The 17741-nt window shown below is 42.8% G+C and overlaps 1 protein-coding gene across 2 annotated transcripts in view; it reads right to left on the reverse strand.

Annotated features, from left to right (window-relative positions):
* The window catches only part of PARN (poly(A)-specific ribonuclease), a 192233-nt gene that overhangs the window by 139247 nt on the left and 35245 nt on the right, over positions 1-17741 (reverse strand). For both annotated transcript variants that reach the window (XM_003832684.4, XM_055100476.2), the window contains 6 exons: positions 17062-17139; positions 10090-10133; positions 8542-8584; positions 8140-8215; positions 5983-6093; positions 4657-4726 (listed from right to left, as the gene is read on the reverse strand). In XM_003832684.4, coding sequence (XP_003832732.1) covers positions 4657-4726; positions 5983-6093; positions 8140-8215; positions 8542-8584; positions 10090-10133; positions 17062-17139 — 422 coding nt within the window. The remainder of the gene's footprint in view (positions 1-4656; positions 4727-5982; positions 6094-8139; positions 8216-8541; positions 8585-10089; positions 10134-17061; positions 17140-17741) is intronic.

Consider the following 17741-nt stretch of genomic DNA (forward strand, 5'->3'; position numbering starts at 1 on the left):
TTCCTTGTCTCATCGGTAGCTCAGAAAGACCATAAAGCAGTGTCATTCCAGGAAGGCCTAGATTTCCAGCAGAACCCTGTTCAGATTCAAAACAAGGAAGCAGTCCTGTAGAGTAAACTGCAGGCATCTAGCTCATCTTTTCACATTCCAGTGCTTACTGAAAACAGCCAAAAAAGAGACCTGCTTATTCTTCCTCTTTCTAAGAACTGAGGTAAACAGAAAACAACCTTCCCGAAAACCTTCATAAAAGGGTCAAGGTGTCTTGACAATACCGAAGACAGTTAACAAAACATAAGGCAAACGTCTGATTTTGTGCTTTCTGTTGTACAATAAAAAGCAAAAGCAGAGAGTATTTTTAGCTCTTAGATTTTAGATCTGGATTTGACCAAAGGATCTTAACATTAAGTCTGGTTTTCAATGCATTGATTAAAACTGACCAAAGCTATAAAAGGAGGTAAATCATTTGCTGAGGAGACAGCCTCCAATATAAACAGAGTGCATTCCACACAGGCTGTCATTAGCAGTGGCATGATCCTGATTTCCATGGCTCAATTCTCTCATGACTTTCCTCCTGATTCCAAAAAAGCAAGGAGGACTATGGGAGGTGCCCAGGCCATGAAAAAGACAAAATGGCACCATGCAAAACCCTTATGGGACATTCTTCTAGACCAGTATGGCTTAAAAAAACACCTCATATCACATTCAGTCTTTGCATACTGCTTAAACAACAGTGGTCTCAGGATTTCCTCAATAGTTGACTTGATAAAGCTTCCCAAAATGGCATAACTGATGCTACTAAATGCTAATTTAGAATAATGCAGACATAAGTGAAGTTTATTTCCCTTCGAGGTTTACTTTTTAAATGTTAAGTCTGGTGAGAGCAAAATAAAATACTGTTTGCATATGTGGGCAGTTTAATGTCCACCCAAATTTATGTTAGGAGTATGCATGTTTGGTAAAGGTTACATTTAGAAAAGACTGGTGTCAAAATAAATTAATCTTCAGAAAATCTTGCATATTTTTCTAAAATCATCAGCTTGAGATAATGTTGGGGGCAACTACCAAATGTTTTTCTACAAGGGTAACCATGAAAAATGACAAAAATCAAGGTTTAATATCCTAAATCACCTGCAAGTAAGTAAAAACAAGGTCAGTATTAACATAGAAAGAGATGTCAAAAGAAGCAATTGTTTTTCCTTCTTTTTTCTTTTTGGTCTCCTCTTCCCAGACTCAAGTGATCCTCCTGCCTCAGCCTCCCGAGTAGCTGGGACTACAGGTGTCTGCCCCTACACCCACCTAATTTTTGTATTTTTTGTATAGACTGGGTTTTGCCACATTGTCCAGGCTGCTCTCAAACTCCTGGGCTCAAGCAACCCTCCTTCCTCACCTTCACAAAGTGGTGGGATTACAGGCATGAGCCACAGCACCTGGTCCAGAAAACCCACTTTACTTACTTACATTTATTTATTTATTTTTGAGATGGAGTCTCACTCTTGTTGCCCAGGCTGGAATGCAGTGGCGCAATCTCGGCTCACTGCAACCTCTGCCTCCTGGGTTCAAGCAATTCTCCTGCCTCAGCCCCCCCAGTAGCTGGGATTGTAGGCACCCATCAACACGCCCCGCTAATTTTTGTATTTGTAGTAGAGACAGGGTTTCGCCATGTTGGCCAGGCTGGTCTTGAACTCCTGACCTCAGGTGATCCGCCCGCCTCAGCCTCCCAAAGTGCTGGGATTACAGACATAGGCCAACGCATCTGGCCATAAAACCCACTTTCTAAGGGGGTTAAGAATGAATGCCTATACTTAACCACGTTATTCCAATAAATAATAATAAAAACAGGCCATGCATGGTGGCTCACGCCTGTAATCCCAACACTTTGGGAGGCCAAGGCAGGTGGATCACCTGAGGTCAGGAGTTTGAGACCAGCCTGGCCAACATGGCGAAACCCTGTCTCTACTAAAAATACAAAAATTAGCAGGGCGTGGTGGTACGAGCCTGTAGTCCCAGCTATTCAGGAGGCTGAGGCAGGAGAATCACTTGAACCTAGGAGGTGGAGGTTGCGGTGAGCTGAGATCACGCCACTGCACTCCAGCCTAGGTGACAGAGTGAGACTCTGTCTCACCAAAAAAAAAAAAAAAAAAAAAAAGAGGAATAAAAACAGTTCTTGGCTAGGCGCGGTGACTAACGCCTGTAACTCCAGCACTCTGGGAGGCCGAGGCGGGTGGATCACCTGAGGTCAGGAGTTCGAGACCAGCCTGACCAACATGGAGAAACCCCATCTCTACTAAAAATACAAAAAAATGGCCGGGCATGGTGGCACTTGCCTGTAATCCCAGCTACTTGGGAGGGTGAGACAGGAGAATCACTTGAACCCGGGAGGCAGAGGTTGCGGTGAGCCGAGATCACGCCATTGCACTCCAGCCTGGGCAACAAGAGTGAAACAACATCTCAAAAAAAAAAGAAAGAAAGAAAAAAAACACAGTTCTTATTTTGTATTTCAAATCTTGCAGGAATATTTTTCCTTCAATGATGAAGAAAATATTCTTCCTTTACAGATTGGAAAAAAATAGACCAAAAAAATAATCACAGAAGGATTCCCAAATCCCACCTCCTATTCAACTACTCTTGGTATGCATCTAGGTTTTACAAAAAAATTCTGAATGGACAGATGTCCCAATTCAAAATAAACCTATACATTTACTGTCTAGTTCTTTTCAATAATAGTCCTGCACAGTATTAGCAATATTAGATTGATCTAGAAATACAGAAAGTCTCAGCTAGCTTTTTTTTCTTTTTTTTTTTTTGAGAGGGAGTCTCACTCTGTTGCCCAGGCTAGAGTGCAGTGGTGTGATCTTGGCTCACTGCAGCTTCCGCCTCCTGGTTTCAAGCGATTCTCCTGCCTTAGCCTCCTGAGTAGCTGGGAATACAGGCTAATTTTTGTGCTTTTAGTACAGACCGGTTTTCACCATGCTGGCCAGGCTGGTCTCGAACTCCTGACCTCGAGTGATCTGCCCGCCTTGTTCTCCCAAAGTGCTGGGATTACAGGCGTAAGCCACTATACCCAGCCCAGCTAAGCTTTTTAATCAAAGTTTATTTTGATTGCTCTGCATGTTGGTCACATACATGACTGATAAACCAGATGCAGCCCACATCTAACCCAGTTTGCATCCAACATCTGATTTTATAAGGAGCTGACTTTAGTGGAGAAGCAGGATTACTGTTTTAATATTTACAGTGTGTAAATATTTACAAATGACTACTCAGGAGACTGAGGTGGAAGGGTCACTTGAGCTCAGGAGGTGGAGGCCGCAGTGAGCCAAGATCATGCCACTGCACTCCAGCATGGAAAAAAGAGCAAGACCGTGACTCAAAAAAATAATAATAATAATACAAATGAGTCAACATCTCTCAGTTGAAAAATACTGCAGAACAATGAATTTAACATCAAGTACATAAAAATGTAAGGGAACAATCATAATTGGACCTATATTTAGCTGGCCACGGTGGTTCACACCTGTAATCCCAGCACTTTGGGAGGCTGAGGTGGGCAGATAACCTGAGGTCAGGGAGTTCGAGAGAAGCCTATTCAGCATGGTGAAACACCATCTCTACTAAAAATATAAAGATTAGCCAGGTGTGGTGGTACATGCCTGTAGTTCCAGCTACTCCATAGGCTGCAGCAGGAGGACTGCTTGAACCCAGGAGGCAGACATTGCAGTGAGCTGAGATTGTGCCACTGCACTCCACATTGCAGCTTGGGTGACAGAGTGAGACACCATCTCAAAAAAAAAAAAAGAACTATATTTAACATCAATCACCTGTGGGTTCCATGGTCTACAGCAAAGGCTACATTTCCAAAGACAAACACTGCCCCAAAAAATAAAAGAGCTAAGAAAATCATGTTTTCTACAGGCGCCCGCCACCGTGCCGGCTAATTTTTTGTATTTTTAGTAGAGATGGGGTTTCACCGTGTTAGCCAGGATGGTCTCAATCTCCTGACTTCGTGATCCGCCTGCCTCAGCCTCCCAAAGTTGGGGGATTACAGGCGTGAGCCACTGCGCCTGGCCAGGAAATTTTCTTTTGTTTTTTTTTTCAGACAGAGTTTTGCTGTGTTGCCCAGGCTGCAGTGCAGTGGTGCAATCTCAGCTCACTGCAACCTCTGCCTCCTGGGTTGAAGCAATTCTCCCACTACAGCCTCCCGAGTAGCTGGGATTACAGGCACACGCCACCACGCCTGGCTAATTTTTGTATTTTTAATAGAGACGAGGTTTCACCATGTTGGCCAGGCTGGCCTCGAACTCCTGACCTCAAGCACTCTGCCCACCTCAGCCTCCCAAAGTGCTGGGATTACAGGTGTGAGCCACCACACCTGGCCCCTCATAGGAAATTTAAATGCCAGAACTACCAGTTCTTTTTCTTGGAAGAGATCTACTACGTCTAGCAATGTTTTCTTTTTTTTTTTAAGCCTATATTTTTAATACATTTGTTCCCCAAAAGGTCACTTTCTACTTTCAAAAAACATGTGAGTCACTCGAGATGAAAAACAGTTTATCTAAAAATGTGCTATAGCTCCCAATAACTCCAAACTGACATCCCAAGATATGAGGCTGTTCCACAGTGAGAGAACTTGGAAACTGGAACTCTCTGATTACTTACTTGTTAAAAAAAGGTTCAATGAGTTTTGATCTGGCAGACACATGAATTTTTGGAGGGCTGAGAAAAGAACCTAATGAAGAAAAGAAGAGAGGTATTATTATTCATAGTCACATAGACCAAGCCTGAAAGTTCAGACCAAAACAGATTTAAATTAACAGCATGGTTCAACAAGCGTGAAAGGTATTCTTTTTTTTTTTGAGTCAGAGTTTCACTCTTGTTGCCCAGGCTGGAGTGCAATGGCGCAATCTCGGTTCACTGCAACTTCCACCTCCCAGATTCAAGTGATTCTCCTGCCTCAGCCTCCCGAGGACCAGGGATTACAGACATGTGCCACCATGCCCAGCTAATTTTGTATTTTTAGTGGAGACAGGGTTTTTCCATGTTGGTCAGGCTGGTCTCAAGCTCCTAACCTCAGGTGATCCACCTGCCTCAGCCTCCTGAAGTGCTGGGATTACAGGAGTAAGCCACTGCGCCCGGCCTGTGAAAGGTATTCTTACGCACCAAGTACCATACCACAGGAAGTGTCAGTGGTTTTTCTTGCAGATTTCCTCCTCCCCTCATCTCCTCCCACTCCTACCTCAAAACCCTCCCACTTTTAATTGGGTGAGTGGATCCCAAGGAAATGGTAGTGCTATAGGTTCAATGTTTGTGTCCCCCTAAAATTCATATGTTGAAGCCTCCCCAGTACGATGGTATTTGGAAGTGAGACCTTTGGGAGGTAATTAAGTCACGAGGGAATTAGTGCCCTTATAAGAAGGGTCAGGAGGCTGGGTGCGGTGGCTCAAGCCTGTAATTCCAGCACTTTGGGAGGCTGAGGTAGGAGGATCACTTGAGCCCAGAAATTCTAGATCAGCCTGGTTAACACAGCAAGACCCTGTCTCTATAAAAAAAATAAAAAGTTAGCCAGGCACAGTGATGCACACCAGTAGTCCCAGCTACTTGGGAGGCTGAGGTGGGAGGATCTCTTGAGCCCAGGAGTTCAGCGTTGCAGTAAGCTATGATTGAACCACTGTACTTCCAGCCTGGGTGACAGAGTGAGACCCTGACTCTTAAAAAAGAGGCGGCACAGCTTCTGCTCTCTCTGCTCTCCACCACGTAAGGACACGAGAAGGCAGCCATCTGCAAACCAGGAAGTGGGCTCTCACCAGATACTAGGTCTGCTGGCAACTGGGTCTTGGACTTTCCAGCCTCCTGAACATGAGAAATAAATGTCTGTTGTTTAAGCCCCACAGTCGACAGTAATTTATTACAGCAGCCTAAGCCAGGAGACAGGTAAGATCCACCCTAGATCACTGCGTGTTTGACTGAAAGACATGTAATGCGTACCTAGGTAATTGGCCATGGAGATGAAGCACAGCCCTGTGATGTAGGCATCGTAGCCTGCCTCGTGGAGTTGTTCAGAGGCTGTGTCATAACTTGGAAAACCTTCGGCACTTTCTAAGAAAAAAAAGGAAAAAGTTTTCCTCAAAACAAAGACTAGTAAGCACATTGCCCTACCAATCCAAATTGCATTAGCATATGCTAGAGAAATACCCTAAATAGGCAGAAAAAAGCTATCTATTCCTTAATTCTCTCTATATAAGACCTTAAAATACAAGATAACAGAGTCACTGAAAAGGAGGGCTTTGGTCTAGGATACAGAAATGCCTCAGTTAGATTACGAAGGACTCAGCCGTGGGCTTTCTCGTCCCACACTGGTGGGTGCTATTTATGATCATCCATAACTCACTCTAGGACAATGATTCCTCTTCTGCTTGCTTTCTAAGGCCATGAAAAGGATATTCTTCCCTTATACAAGATGGTCACATCAGGCCACAATAGATGATCCAGAGTAAAGATTAAGAGCATGGGCTCTGGAGTCACACTGAGTTCGAATCTCTGCCCCACCGCTTATTTGCGGTATGACCTTGGGCAAGTCACTTCATCCCTAAGGTTCCAGTTTTGTAAAATGGAGATGATAATCAAATCTTCTTCAAAAGGTTATTGTTAGGATCAGATAAGATAAGTTAAACTCTTACCTAGTGCTTGGTACATAGTAAGTGCTCAAAAACTGTTATCTATCAATACCTGAGGCAACCCTCCCCCAAAAAAAGAGAAGACTGCAATTCACTATCAACAGCTCCAACTCACTACTGTCCTCTACTATGTTCCCAAGCTTAGAGATCGAAAGGTGACAGCACAACCAACTCCAAAAATAAATCGAACTTGCTACAATGCTGGCCTTGGATCATGGAGCCACTTTACAGCAAAGACCGCTTTATATACAATATGGTTCTTTTGTGACATTGATAAATACAGATGTGACCAGATAAACTATAAGAGGAATGACCTGCTTTAGACTGAATTCTCTACCAGATACCACTATTTTATATGGAAATAATAACATAAAACTATAACTCATAAATTATATCCTAGAACCATTCTGGAAATGAATGTCAGGAAGGTTACTATAACACAGAATCAAAAGCATAAATGGAAATTAACAATGAAAAGGCTGTAACTGTTTTTATGTCAATACAATGCTCTTTAAGCAAGAATTCTTTAACTCCATATTAAATATTAGACTTGATGCCTTTAAAAAAAGCCTTTTAACATGGTAGCCACCTAAGTAATATCTTCCACTCCATCATCAACTGAGACACATTCTTTCCAAAATCAATTATTTCCATTATATTGTTATAGAAAAGGTCCAAGTTTTCTCCCCCAATGGCCCCACCACCACTTTTCTTAATTCCTTTCTTGGACTATTACTCAGAAAGAGGCAAATAACTGTAATCTTGGCTGCTTTAATACTTTGCATTATCAATTTCTAAACCATTAGTCCTATTATCCATGTCTTTAGAAGTTTTCAGGCTATAGCTAATGGCTCGCTAATCACCGTATCAGCAGCACAATCAGGTTAACAGGGACCAAGGAAGTAGCACCTGGTACGCTCTCCACATACCTTGGTGGTGGCCCGAGGTGGCAAAACACCTCCATCTCATCTCCCTACTTCTGGTTTTCCTCAGTGCTGCTGTTTCTACTCTCTAAACCAGCTGAAAAGGAGGCAGGGTGGGGACTTGCCTTAATCTCACCTGTAAATCCAGTTCTCGGGCTTTTCTGAGATGGAAAATATATTTTTTACTCTACCCCTGGTGATTAATCACTAGCTCTTTGTCTCTGCTTCAATAATGTATGAAAGAATAAAAGGGCACATCAAGTTTTAGGAGAATTCCATATTATTAGAAAATAGAAGCCTTGAAGCTTTAATTGCTAAAATTCTCAATGAATGGCTACCCAACTCCATTAACATAAAATATATGTAGAATTAAAAGACCATCTTTATTCAAAAAACAATAATTCAACACACGATATGTGCAAGTGAATTCAGCCAAAATCTATAAATGAACAATACGGTCTCCAGAGCCATTCTGCTTTTCTTCTACAATATACATCAATAATTATTACAAAGAGTTTGGAGGGTTTCCGGTTTAATATTCTTACCAACTTTAGGAGGGTTGAAAGGTGTCTCTTTTAACCGCTTTTCCAATTCCGCAAGGGATGTGTTGTTAATGATATCCTGCAAACCACGAAGCAAAGAATTATGAGATTTCATCATCTCAGAACAATATATTAAAGAGATTCACTGACCCCCCCAAAAAAAAGACAGCATCTAGTACTGTCTCCTTGTGTTCTTTAAAGAAACACACAAGTCTTCGTTTTTTTCAATGTGAAAGAGAAGCAGCTAGTTTAATTTTTATAATATACAAAGTATAACCAAATGAATAAAGATCTTTACAGATGCATTAAATACCTCCAAACCTTTTGCCAGAAGGCTATATTGTTCTGGCATTCATTTCACTCAGTAATATGCAGTCGCTTTATAAAGTAGCAAATGAATAATACCTTAAAAGGTTGTGTGCTGGCCATCAATTTAGTATCCAAGAGTCTAAAAAGAATTTTTAACAAGGTAAACAAAATGTATATCAATGTTTAAAATGTCTTTTACTCAAATATGTAAGCTACTTAAAATACTTCATACATAAAAAACATACTTAAAACATAAAATGTTTAATACAGAAAATACTTAAACACAGACAAAGTAATTAAACACATTGGCCATTTTGAACCCAGCACCAGCATCCCTGCTACGTTGGAGTAGGTACTCAGTCCCATCATCAGCGACTTCATTGAGCAACTGCAGGAGAGTCCACACTTGGAGTACAAGTTCTAGATTCACCTGCATCCTCAGAGAGCCTGGGCTCCATCAATCTCAAGGGTGAGTCAAATACTCTCACGTGGTTTTACATGGTTCAAATACTGCTGCCGGTCTACCATTCCCAAACTGCTACCATCTACTCCTACTCCTCAGGTCTGTAAACTATAAATTCTTCTGGAGGGCCAAAATCTACAATCAGTACTTTCACGCTGTTGTTTTTATTTCTTATTATTCTATTTCAGAGATCAGAAACACCAAAAGGGGAGGGTGGGGAGAAACCCACATGAAAACTCTATTTCTCTATTTTTTTTTTCATATAAATGTGAACAGAGTGGGTAACAGGACAGAAATAAGACCAGCTGAAAGAGAAACTGCTCGAACACCACGCCTATCCCTCTTCAACAGGTCCTAAGACACAAACACTTGTTCAGTAGGCTCCACATGGCTGACCTATGATGTCTCAGAGATATGTGACATAAGACCTATCAGAACAAGGGGGCAATAATAACTGTGGAAAACACCAACAGGAAAAGGCACTGACTTGAAGTGGATGAAAAACAAAATCTCTAGCCAGACGGACAGTTCTTGACTGACTCTTAAACACTCTCAATTGGACACTTCAACAGTTACAAGGTACATCCTACATGCAAGACAGACAAGAGCCATCTCAAGGAGGCTTCAACAGTTCTTCAGACAGCAAGATGAGAGATAAGAAAAAAGGAGTCGTTGGTGTACTTTCACTCTCAGTTCAAACTGTGATTTTTTGATAACAAAACCAATCATAAATTATAAAAGCAAGCCATCACAACATTGGAGACATTAAATAAGTTCCAAGCTTGTATGAACATGATCTAATGGTTTTAACAAATTCCTATATACCTATTTGTATTGTGTATGTCACAATGACTATTTTTTTTTGAGACAGGATCTCACTCTGTCACCCAGGCTGGATAGTAGCACTATTATGGCTCACTGCAACCTGGACCTCCTGGGTTCAAGCAATTCGCCCACGTCAGCCTCCTGAGTAGCTGGACCACACGTATCCCACCACACCCAGCTAATTTTTTATTTTTTATAGATATGTGGTTTCACTATGTTGCCCAGGCTGGTTCTGAACTCCCTAGGCTCAAGTGATCCTCCCACCTCAGTCTCCCAAAGTGGTGGGATTATAGGTGTGAGCCACCGTGCCCAGCCGACTTTTTTAAAAGAAAGACAAATCCTCAAAGAAAGCTTACCTGGGGAAAACACATGTTGTCATCTCTTTAAACTCACTTAAGTCCTAAAGAACAAGAGAAGGACTTGTTACAATTTTCCTAATACACTCGCAGTATTAAAAAACATGTAAACAGCTCAAGTTCCATAGCTGTCTTCTCCAACAAGCTGTTGGGGCCCTTAAGCTAAACTACAAAACCCATTTCTAGTTAACAAGTACAAAAAAAACACAAAACCTTCCCAATTTCCTCACTCATTGGGAACCATATAACCTGATAACTAACTTCTGTATAACCAAAACAACAAATTTAAGGATTTAATAGTTCAAATTGGGAAGGGGCAGGGGGTCCAATAAAATGTTAAAACCTACCTATTAGAGAGGCCTGTAATAAATGCAGAAAACTTCCAGTAATAGCTAACAGGCTGCGACCTACCACACAAATTTATCATAACAGTGAGACAAGCAGAGTCATTTAAATTAAATGGTTTACACAGGAAATGGGCATACTGTAAACTAGCTTAGACCTTTCCTGAGATCACCTTTGAAATGTTAGTAAAAATGGCCTTGGAAACACAGGCTTTTTAATACACATATGATTCCTGTTTCAACTCCAGAAAATTGCTCAAGTGGCACTAATAGCAAGTGCCTAGATTAGACAATTCATTTCTCAAGTTTATTTTGATCAGGAAGTCTAGAGCTGAAATGAGAGTCCTCTAATTTTGAATTAACTCATTTACATACATAATTGCCATGCTAGACTGAGTAGTCATACTCCTGACTCTTTGTAAACTACACTTCTCTTCAATGTTATTCATGCTTCATAGGAAACTGCTGTTTCCAATTAGCTTTTCAAGCCTGTAAATACAGACTGTATTTAGCTAGCCTGATATATTTACCAGCTTTTCAATGGCTATAAATTAATGGGCAAAGCATGAACAGGCGGTTTCAATGCAAAGTCAAAAAATGCAATAATGATGTTTGTAATCTCTCAATACCACTAGAAAGCTTTACAAGCAAGGAACAAGGAGAATTACGGCCACCTCCAGGGCCAACATATGGCACAGTTCTAGACCAATGTCTTCTAAAAGGTCATGCTCAAGTATCAAGATAGTTCATAAGAAAACACTCTCCTCTAAAAGGCAACTCCAAAATGTGGATTATTTAGTATCCTTTTAAATGCAAATTTTGATACCAGTGCATGTAAAAGCTCTACCTTTTTATCAAGTCAGGGTCTCACTATGTTGCCCAGACTAGCCTTGAACTCCTGCACTCAAGCAATTCTCCTGTAACAGCCTCTCAAGTAGCAGGCACTGCAGGTATGCACCACCACACCCAGCCTTCTAATTTATTAGGCTTTCTAATTTCTTCTCATCACTTCTTCTAAAGGTAGATGGAAAAAAACAAAACAAAACATTTTCTTTCTCTGACAATGCCAGAACATAAAGAAGTTAAGTAACTTACCAGGTAGCCTTAGTAATAAAGTGAAGGATAAAACTGCTTATCCTAACCCACTTACTACTCTACAACAAATCACTTGCTCTTTCTACCAGAATTTAATTCAAGACCACTTTCATTCCACTTAACGTTCATTAACTGCTTACATACAATGTGTTACGTTAGGCCTTTCATTAACTGCTTACACGCAATGTGTTATGTTACGCACTTACACAACAAAATGGCTACACCCCTTGTCCAAGGAGCTAACCACCTAGAAGGGGGTTATGCTGTATAATACAAGACAAAATTTATGTAACATAGAGATGTACAATGTTCTGTGGGAGTTGAGAGAAAGGAAAGATCACCTCTTGGGCAAGGTAGCAGGCAATAAAAACTTCATGGAGAAGGCAAAAGCTCACCGCAGAAAGTTAAGGGAAAGTTGTGAACAACAAACATTGAGAACAACAAGAGAAAATTCAAGTTGGAAGAAATTAAACAAAGCACCTCTTAGGGAACAAATAAGTCAGTCTTGAAAAAAGGAGAGTAACAAGGGATTAGACTACACAGAAAGGTTGGGCTGGATCACAGAAAGCCTGTTATGCATGGGTAAAAATAGTCAACTGCCTAGAAAACAAAGAGTGTGGGATTAATTTAGAATTTTCAGCAGGGTCAGTGACAGGAACGGAGCCATACATGAGAAGATTACAAAACTGGCAGTCGGGAGATACTTCATTTGTTAAATCGATATTTAATGCCTTCTAGTGCCAAGCTCTATTCAGTATTCAAAACACCTAGAAGCACAGAATTAAATACATTTTCCTCTTGCCTTGCTGATAACTTCATTGCTTTAAAGATCAAAAAAGGCTGGGAGCGGTGGCTCATTCCTGTAATCCCAGCACTTTGGAAAGTCGAGCGGGTGGATCACTTGAGGCCGGAAGTTCGAGACCAGCCTGGCAAGCATGGTGAAATCCCATCTCCACTAAAAAAAAATACAAAAATTAGCCAGATGTGGTGGCCTACACCTGTAACCCCAGCTACTTGAGAGACTGAGACATGAGAATCACTTGAACTTGGGAGAGGGAGGTTGCAGTGAGCCAAAATCACACCACTGCACTCCAGCCTGGCGACAGAGTGAGACTCTGTCTCAAAAAAACAAATGAACAGGCTGGGCGTGGTGGCTCACACCTGTAATCCCAGAGCATTGGGAGGCCAAAGCAGGTAGATCACCTGAAGTCAGGGGTTCAAGACCAGCCTGGCCAACATGGTGAAACTCCGTCTCTACTGAAAATATAAAAATTAGCTGGGCATGGTGGCAGGTGCCTGTAAACCCAGCTACTCGGGAGGCTAAGGCAGGAGAATCGCTTGGATCCGGTAGGCAGAGGTTGCAGTGAGCCAAGATCGCGCCACTGCACTCCACCCTGGGCCACAGAGTAAGACTCTGTCTCAAAAATAAATAAATAAATAAATAAATAATAAAGGTCAAAAAGTCAAGAGAGGAGCTGCTACTTTGATCTACTTGGCCAATAAGAAGTGGGTGATCTGGCCAGGTGTGGTGGCTCACATCTATAATCTTAGCACTTTGGGAGACTGAGGTGGGCAGACTTCTCTTGAACACAGGAGTTCGAGAGCAGCCTGGGCAAATGGTGAGATCCTGTCTCTACAAAACTTACAAAACAATTAGTGAGGCATGGTGGCATGTGCCTGTGGTCCCAGCTACTCGAGAGGCTGAGGTAGGAGTATCACTTGAGCCCAGGGAGTTCAGGCTGCAGTGAGCCAAGATGGCGCCACTGCACTCCAGCCTGGGTGACAGAGTGAGACACTCTCTCAAAAAAGAAAAAAAAAAAAATGGCCGGGCATAATGGCTCATGCCTGTAATTGGAACACTTTGGGAGGCCCAGGCAGGCGGATCACCTAAGGTCAGGAATTCGAGACCGGCCTGGCCAACATGGCAAAATCCCGTCTCTACTAAAAATACAAAAATTAGCCAGGCATGGTGGCAAGCGCCTGTTAATTCTAGCTACTCAGGAGGCTGAGGCAGAAGAATCGCTTGAACCCAGGAGACAGAGGTTGCAGTGGGCCAAGACTGCACCACTGCACTCCAGCCTAGGTGACAGAGTAAGACTCCATCTCAAAAAAAAAGGTGCGAAAGTGAAGAAAAAATAAAAGAAAAAAACAGAAGTGGGATGACATAAAATAAACATTAGCTCATTAGACTTAAGAAACGCAAATCCAGGCCAAGCCCGGTGGCTCACACCTGTAATCTCAGTACTTTGGGAGGCAGAGGCCGGTGGATCCCCTGAGGTCAGGAGTTCAAGACCAGCCTTGCCAACATGGTGAAACCCCATCTCTACTAAAAATACAAAAATTAGCTGGGCATGGTGGCGGGCGCCTGTAATCCCAGCTACTCGGGGGGCTGAGTCAGGAGAATCACTTGAACACAGGAGGCCGAGATCGCACCACTGCACTCCAGCCTAGGTGACAGAGTGAGACTCCATCTCAAAAAAAAAAAAAAGGTAGGAAAGAGAAGAGAAAAAAAAAAAAAACAGAAGTGTGGTGAGTGACATAAAATAAACATTAGCTCATTAGACTTAAGAAATGCCAATCCAGGCCAGACGCGGTGGCTCACGCCTGTAATCCCAGAACTTTGGGAGGCGGAGGCGGGTGGATCACCTGAGATGAGGCGTTCGAGACCAGCCAGGCCAACATGGTGAAATCCCGTCTCTACTAAACATACAAAAATTACTCGGGCATGGTAGCAGGCATCTGTAATCCCAGCTCCTCAGGAGTCTGAGGAAGGAGAGTCGCTTGAACCCAGGAAGCGGAGGGTGCACTGAGCGGAGATCACACCACTGCACTCCAGCCTGGGCCACAGAACAAGATTCAGTCTCAAAAAAAAAAAAAAAAGAAATGCAATTCCATACCTTTTACACTTGTTTTGAGACCCACAACTATGAAGTCTTTGAGTCCTAAAAGGTGTTAAAAGGTGATAGAGCTGTCTTAAAAAGTGATGACAACCTAAATGTTAAGAAATACAAGGGGAGCAACTGACCCACTCATGACGTCTGTATTGTACTTTTTTAAAGGAGGGTAATCAAAATGCTGACGGAACAATGGGACCTAAGAAATGTGAAGTAACTGAAGGTTTACAGATGTATAAGTAAGACTGAACTCTCAAGCAGGTGTCTTCCAATCTAGAAGTAACAAAATATTAATCTTTTAGCTGGGCGTGGTAGTGCACACCTGTGGTTTTACCTATTCGGGAGGCTGAGGCAGGAGGACCGCTTGAGCCCAGCACCCTGAGATCAGCTTGGACAAAAGAGTGAGACCTAGTCTCTATTTTATTAAAAAGATATGGGGAAGGCCGGGCACAGTGGCTCACGCCTGTAATCCCAGCACTCTGGGAGGCCAAGGCAGGCAGATCATGAGGCCAGGAGATCGAGACCATCCTGGCCAACATGGTGAAACCCCATCTCCACTAAAAATACAAAAAAATTAGCAGGGCGTGGTGGTGCACGCCTGTAGTCCCAGCTACTCGGGAGGCTGAGGCCGGGGAAACACTTGAACCTGGGAGGCGGAGGTTGCAGTGAGCCGAGATTGCACCACTGCACTCCAGCCTGGCAACAGAGTAAGACTCAATCTCTAAAAAAAAAAAAAAAAAAAATTATTTAAAATAAGAAAAAGATTAGTCCAGTGGCATACTATGGTCCATAGGCCAAATACAGCCAACCAATTATTTTGTAAATGAAGTTTTATTGCAACACGGCTATGCCAATTGGTTTACGTATTCTATGGCATTTCGGGGCTACAATGGCAGAGCTAAGAGTTGTGACAGAAACTATGCAGCCTGGAAAGCTGAAAATATTTTACTATCTGGCCCTTTATAGAAAACGTGCCAACGTTCATTTTAAAGGACGGGCTGAAGGTTGAAGGGAGACAGGAAATGCTGCCTGGAATTTGCTAAACTCAAAGATGAGAAATAAGGCCGCTTGCAACAAAAATAAAAACAATCCGCTGGGCATAGTGGCTCACACCTGTAATCCCAGCACTTTAGGAGGCTGAGGCGGGCAGATCAGGAGGTCAGGAGATTGACACCATCATGGCCAACACAGTGAAACCCTGTCTCTACTAAAAATACAAAAAAACTAGCTGGGCATGGTGGCACGCACCTGTAGTCCCAGCTACTCGGGAGGCTGAGGCAGGAGAATCACTTGAACCCAGGAGGCGGACGTTGCAGGGAGCCAAGATCATGCCACTGCACTCCAGCCTGGTGAAAGAGTGAGACTCCATCTCAAAAAAAAAAACAAAAGAATCCAGATGTGAGAGAGGGCATGGAGATAAAATCGTCAGAATTTTGGAAATGACCAGATCTGGAGACAGAGCAAGAGTCAAAACTGATGCTAAAAACAGGGTTGGTAACTGGGAATCACTTATAGTAATGGGATGAGGACAAAGAAGTGGTTTGGAGACAGTAAGAAAGAAAAGAAGTACAAGTTAAATATCTCATTTGAGCCACGTCAATTCAAAACAACACTTAGTCTGGGGGCTATCCAGGTAGGGATGTCTGGAGTCCAGCATGAAATGTATACCTGGATCTGAAGAGAGACCACAGCTGGGGATAAAGATGTTGGTGTCTACAGCTGAAGCTGTGAAGTGAGTGAGATCACTAAAAGACAAAAAAGATGAAGAGGAAATAAAAGAGTGGAGCACAGAGTGGCGAGGGACAAGTAACGTGAGGCCACGCACACCGTATGGAGCAGAAGAGGGAGAGCCAGTAGAGGAACCAAAGCAGCTTGTGCTTTGGTCAACCAAGGCAACTTGGCTCAAGGACTGAAAAATGCACTACTGAGGTCAGCAGAGAATCTAAGGGAAGCAGCCTAGCAAGGGCGATCAAGAATTCTGTAGGACTGGACCCACTTCAGCTGCCACCACTTACCTTCAATGGCCCTGCTATGTCTAATTTTAGCAGGACCAAACTAGCAGCCCACACCTGTGGCCTGGGAATCCCTGCCCAGCACTAAATGAGCAAACCACTGGCATTAAGACGATGAAACAAATGTTTAATCTTCCTCTGGCAATGGCAGTGACTGAAGATCCCTTAATAAAAAAGCTTGTGGCCAGGGGCGGTAGCTCAGGCCTGTAATCCCAGCACTATGGGAGGCCAAGGCAGGCGGATCACGAGGTCAGGAGTTCGAGAACAACCTAGCCAATATGGTGAAACCCCATATCTACTAAAAATACAAAAAGTAGCTGGGCGTGGTGACGGGTGCCTGTAATCCCAGCTACTCAGGAGGCTGAGGCAGGAGACTCGCTTGAACCCAAGAGGTGGAGGCTGCAGCAAGCCAAGATTGCACCACTGCACTCCTGGGCAACAGAGTGAGAATACATCTCAAGGAAAAAAAAATGTGCAACTGAGTGCGTAAGATTCTCTCTGAGAACATGCTGCATACAAGGAAATGGCACCCAAGTAGAGGACAGTTCAGTTAAAAGCATCATAATAATATTTTTTCAGATAAAAAGAATCCTGCTAATATTAAACACAGACCGACAGGTCACTTACCGCAGGCAGAGGGCAGTAGAACTGATGAACTGTGTGCATGACGTCCAAGAGCATATTGTGTCCAATAACAAGTTTTCCCTAAAGAAAGTCAAGGTTAGAAAAAAGACTTCTACATTCGAAATTATACTGGGGTTTCAGAATGTATAGTTCAGATTCCAAGAGGACTTTGTACTAAACTCGCTTTCCACACTAAAAAAAAAAAAAAAAAAAAAGTACAAATAAGCTAATTTGGGCTGGCTTCATTCCTCCTCCATTTTGGAATGTTAAATCCAGAAAGCAAAGTGAAAGCGCAAATGACTTTGATGTCACTGATCTTTTTCTTGAATTTTTATTAATTATGCCACCCTCATGAATCAGAAGTAGTAAAATTTTGATTGAAAAGTTTTTTTAAAAGTAAAATCTGGGCCAGGCGCGGTGGCTCACAACTGTTATCCTAGCACTTTGGGAGGTCAAGGCGGGTGGACCACCTGAGGTCAGTAGTTCGAGACCAGCCTGGCCAACATGGCGAAATCCCATCTCTACTAAAAATAGAAAAATTAGCCAGGTGCGGTGGTGCATGCCTATAACTCCACCTACCCAGGAGGCTGAGGCAGGAGAATCGCTGGAACCCGGGAGGCAGAGGCTGCATTGAGCCAAGATTGCACCACTGCACTCCAGCCTGGGCAACAGAGTGAGACCCC

Source organism: Pan paniscus, chromosome 18 (assembly GCF_029289425.2).
Source record: "Pan paniscus chromosome 18, NHGRI_mPanPan1-v2.0_pri, whole genome shotgun sequence".
In the NCBI taxonomy this organism is placed as follows: Eukaryota; Metazoa; Chordata; class Mammalia; order Primates; family Hominidae; genus Pan; species Pan paniscus.